The sequence below is a fragment of the Camelus ferus genome, chromosome 1, assembly GCF_009834535.1.
Source record: "Camelus ferus isolate YT-003-E chromosome 1, BCGSAC_Cfer_1.0, whole genome shotgun sequence".
NCBI classification, from domain to species: Eukaryota; Metazoa; Chordata; class Mammalia; order Artiodactyla; family Camelidae; genus Camelus; species Camelus ferus.
This window is the reverse complement of record NC_045696.1, coordinates 68,475,967-68,480,283: the sequence shown is the minus strand read 5'-3', so window position 1 is coordinate 68,480,283 and position 4,317 is coordinate 68,475,967. Positions and strand designations below refer to the sequence as shown.

The 4,317-nt window shown below is 40.4% G+C and overlaps 1 protein-coding gene across 1 annotated transcript; it reads right to left on the bottom strand.

Moving 5' to 3' along the window:
* Positions 1-2,547: 2,547 nt before the first annotated feature.
* On the bottom strand, positions 2,548-4,051 carry SST (somatostatin). Its single transcript, XM_032472213.1, has 2 exons — positions 3,797-4,051; positions 2,548-2,914 (listed from the first exon to the last, which is right to left on the bottom strand). The coding sequence occupies exons 1-2, from the start codon at positions 3,932-3,934 to the stop codon at positions 2,702-2,704; spliced, it is 351 nt and encodes a 116-aa protein (XP_032328104.1). The 5' UTR covers positions 3,935-4,051; the 3' UTR covers positions 2,548-2,701.
* Between the last annotated feature and the right edge of the window lie 266 nt (positions 4,052-4,317).

The following is a 4,317-nucleotide window of genomic DNA, read 5'->3' as shown; positions in this document are numbered from 1 at the left end:
GCTATTCCTAAGAAAGAAAGTTGCCACCTAGCAAATAGAGATTTGTTTCACTTGAGACTGCAAGTTCATGGACCATTCATTCATTCTTCAGTGAACACTAAGAACATACTATGTGCACTGTCTGAGGTACTGATTGCACCGTGCATATGAATCAGACATACATTTTTTCATTGCAAGTTCACATATCAATACTCACTCTCCTACATACCCTCATGCAACTACAATAAGTTGTAGGAAGTGATAAGTAAGCACCTTGGAAGAGATACAGATTAGTACTCAGAGAAGGGAGATATCCCAGTTGAGGGCTTAGAGCAAGAATTTTATGGAGCAAGAAGCATATAAAACAAGTCCTCAACGCTGGGTTAGATTTGGACCTATGGAAATGTCAAGAAATAGCAAAAGCAAAGAAAGAGAGGCTAGAAAGCACAGCATACATGAGAACAAAATTAACACCAAGAATAACATCTAAAACTTACCAGCTGTTTACCACACACCAAGAACTCTAAATATATGGTCTTGGTGAATCCTCATAACTCCAAGGGATTGGTTTTATTACTATGCCTATTTTCAGATGGGGAACCTAAGGCCCAGAAAAGAGAATTATTTTGCCCAAGCTCTCCCCTGGAAAAGAAGTAGCAGGTGGCTCAGGACTGTTGAAACCTATGGTTGTGTTAAGGAGGAAGGAAAATACAATCTGAAAGGTCTGTTGTGGCTAGAATACTAGACTCTTTCAGTGAATCAAACTTAGGAGGAACACAAATGAACTAAATAGGAAGTAAAAAGTAAAGCCTTCTGTATATTTAAAAAACAACAACAACAACAACTATGCTCCACATCTTACTTAAAATGTTCAAAAATCAGTACTTGTTCAGCAGTTTTGTCAATGTTGAAGCACAAAATGACAGTCACGTCTGAAAGGGATATGTATGCCTTTGTCAGTACAATCCTCTACTTATGAGGTTGGGAAAACTGAGGCTGAAAGACAGCTAACCCTAATTAAATGATTCATTCAATTTAAGCTTTAAATAAAGAATAAGTTTATATGTGGGCACATGACTACATAATTCTTGCCAACTATTTCCATACCACTGTTGGGAACTGATGACTAAAGATGATACTAAAAACTTAAAATCCCCTGGCACTCATACAATCTATACACTGCTCAGAAAATAATTAAGTTGTGTTCTCTTCTGTGCTTTAATCATAGTAATGTGATTTTATTACTCCATTGAGTTGGTGGTAACCAGATGTACAGTAAGGCATTTAACACAGACAGATCCCCTAATGGACACTCATTAATTCCCTCCTAAACGTCTTGTAAATAAAAGATGCACCAGTACTTCAAAGGATGTTCTGTTTTCACAGAGATTAGTTAAGTGGCTTAGATTTTCTCTTGTTTGATCAGCTGTTCAGGAATTAACTTCCGCTAAGCCATGTTCATATTAAAAACGTGTGTTATCTAACACAAATATTTTCTTTAAAATACAAAATTCCTGTTAGATGTTTATATGCTGCCATCAGTAAGTTCATAATACTATGGGGGTTTAGACTGAGTTTATGTGTTTATATTTGGTTTCTTATTCTGGCAGCTCTTCAGAAATACAGTTTGTAGTTAAAACACACATCTCCAAAGGGACACCTATCTAAGGTCTTTGTAAGTTAAATGAGCAATGTTTCTATCTCTGTTGTGAGCAGTGCCATTTAGTATATTATTATAATGCTAATAATAATAGCTGACATGTACTGAGTATTTTTATTATTGTCTGCATCTTTATTTTAGTCACATTTTGATAACATCAAAAGAAGGCTTGAAATCTCTCCTTCAGTTGTTCTGCAATGACAATATTTTACTTCAATACCCCTGATAGTGTAGCAGTCAGTGAGACGACCCAACACACGTTTCTTGCAACCCATAGCTCTCATGTTGGAATCCTATAATTAAACAGATATTTTCCCCGAGGGAAAAAATTTAGGAGCTTATATTTAAAACAGAAACTATCATTTAGCCTTATTCAGTTACAAAGAGGATTGTCAAAAAAAGATATTAAAGCAATATTTTTTCTCTAGATAACCGTTCACAAACTATAAACATTTTAAATCCTCAGAACTTTATTTTAGCTATTAAGCCAGCTTCTTTGCTCCAACTTTTAATGATTTTTCCTTTCATTTTTTATATATCATTTATTTTACATAACACTCTGGTGGTTAGTTGGGCATTTCAACCTACCTACCCATGAATACTAATTCTCATTTCAACATATAATTTTAAATGTATTTAATGTGTAATTGATGTTTGTAGCAGCCCTTTCCAATAGTTATCACTAGATTAAAATTAGAATTCATAATTATTTGAAATTGTTTGTGTTTAAAACGATCCAAACTATCAGAGTTACCACTTAAAACATAACCTTTATTACCACAGGGAATTTTAAACAGTGTGTCTGTGAGATTTGGAGTGCATATCTCAAACAACTTGTCTGAAATCACAACTGAAGTTAATCACGTATTATTAAACAGAAAGTTTTACTCAATAAAAAACCAGTCTTGTTTTTCATAATTTTCACCACAATTTTATTTTGTATTTACAGTCTTCTGTTTCTCATGTGAGCATGTTGCTGAGGATTGGGGGAATTAGGGAGGAGAGATGGGGTTTGAAGGAGAGGGATCAGAGGTCTTATAGGGACAAACATAATTAATAAAGCTAACAGGATGTGAAAGTCTTCCAGAAGAAATTCTTGCAGCCAGCTTTGCGTTCTCTGGGTGCCATGGCCGGGTTTGAGTTAGTGGATCTCTGCAGCTCCAGCCTCATTTCGTCCTGCTCAGCAGCCTGGGACAGATCTTCCGGCTCCAGGGCATCGTTCTCTGTCTGGTTAGGTTCAGAGAGCAGCTCTGCCAAGAAGTACTTGGCCAGTTCCTGCAAGGTGTAGGGGAGACAGAGAGAGAGAGAGAGAGAGAGGGGGGAGAGAGAGAGAGAGAGGGAGAGAGAGATAGGATGAGGGTGATAGAGAAGAAGAAATGGAAACGCCTAGTTTGAATAAAAAGATTCAACCGCAACTCAAACCCCAATTTTCACAGCTGTGCAATTTTTGTCACACTTAAAATCAGTTAAGGATATAAAAACAAGGGCTGTTGCTTTAATCAGCAAGTTACACAAAGGAGCTTTAAAAAATCAAATGTTCCTGCACGTTTTCTGCCTCTGTACGTTTAAAACACACACAGAAAGAAATAGCAGATCGTTAGTTTTGCAAAGATAAAACATGTGCCAACAGTTTGTTTCACTCAATTTCCATAGCACGAACTTCATACTGGGATTTTCCTTGCCGTTTTTACTAAGTCATCTTTGGGGAATGAAATCTTTCACAATCCTAAACATACTGTGTTCTGGCTGCAGAGTGCCCTTTAGCCCCTAGCCCCGCTGCATGGAAGGTACAGCTTAGGAAGACAGCCGCTTCAGAAGTCCGCGCTTTCAGCACCTGGGTCAGCACCTCCCGCGGTCAGCACCGGGGATAGATACCGTCATCCCTTCGAGCTCTGTTTCCCGTGTCTTGAAATTTTCTTGAATGCCGAAGAACTCACCTGAACTGTGACCGACTGCGCTGATCAGGAAAAGAAGAGGTAAAAACGGATTCCGGACTTTGAAAGTTATCCCGAGAGCTTTGGTAGCTGAGGGACCCAGAAAAACACCGACACTCGTCTGGAACACCTCTTAGGTCCACCCAAGAGAGCGGGGACAAGGCTAAGGGAAGGTTGGGGGTTTCAGGGGAGGGGAAAGAAGGCGTCGAGGGAGTATCCTTACCTGCTTCCCAGCGGCAGCAGCCAGAGACTTCTGCAGAAACTGACGGAGTCGTGGATCCGAGGGCGCGCCGGTGACACTTCCCAGAGCCAGGACGATGGAGAGCGCGGCCAGCGCGCACTGGAGGCGGCAGGACAGCATCTCTGCGGCGCCGGAGAAGCCGAGCTGGAGGGCGGTTGATCAAACTCTAGGAGCAGATCGCAGGCAGCAGCAAGGGCTCTGAACCTCGCGACTCCTAAAGCGGCTTGTGCGCTCTCCACCGTTTCCCCCCTTTTAAACTCTCTCTCTGACGTCAGACTAGGAGGCGCCCCCAGATCTCACCAGCGCTTTTACGCACCATTACCCTCGTGAAATCAATCACAGAAGTGAGAGGAGGCTACACAATCAAAAGTGGCTTATTAAAGAAAAAACAAAAAAACAAAACCCTGCGCGCACACAGACAGGTCCCCATGATTCCACACATGCCACACCATCTACACAATCTTTTAATGTTCACTCAGTGCTACGCACATACACGTTCCAAA

Coding starts and splice junctions, on each gene's coding strand:
- SST (XM_032472213.1), bottom strand. CDS start 3,934: ATGCTGTCCTGCCGCCTCCAGTGCGCGCTGGCCGCGCTCTCCATCGTC. Junction 2,915..3,796: donor CTGCTGCCGCTGGGAAGCAG/GTAAGGATACTC, acceptor TACACCTTGCAG/GAACTGGCCAAGTACTTCTT.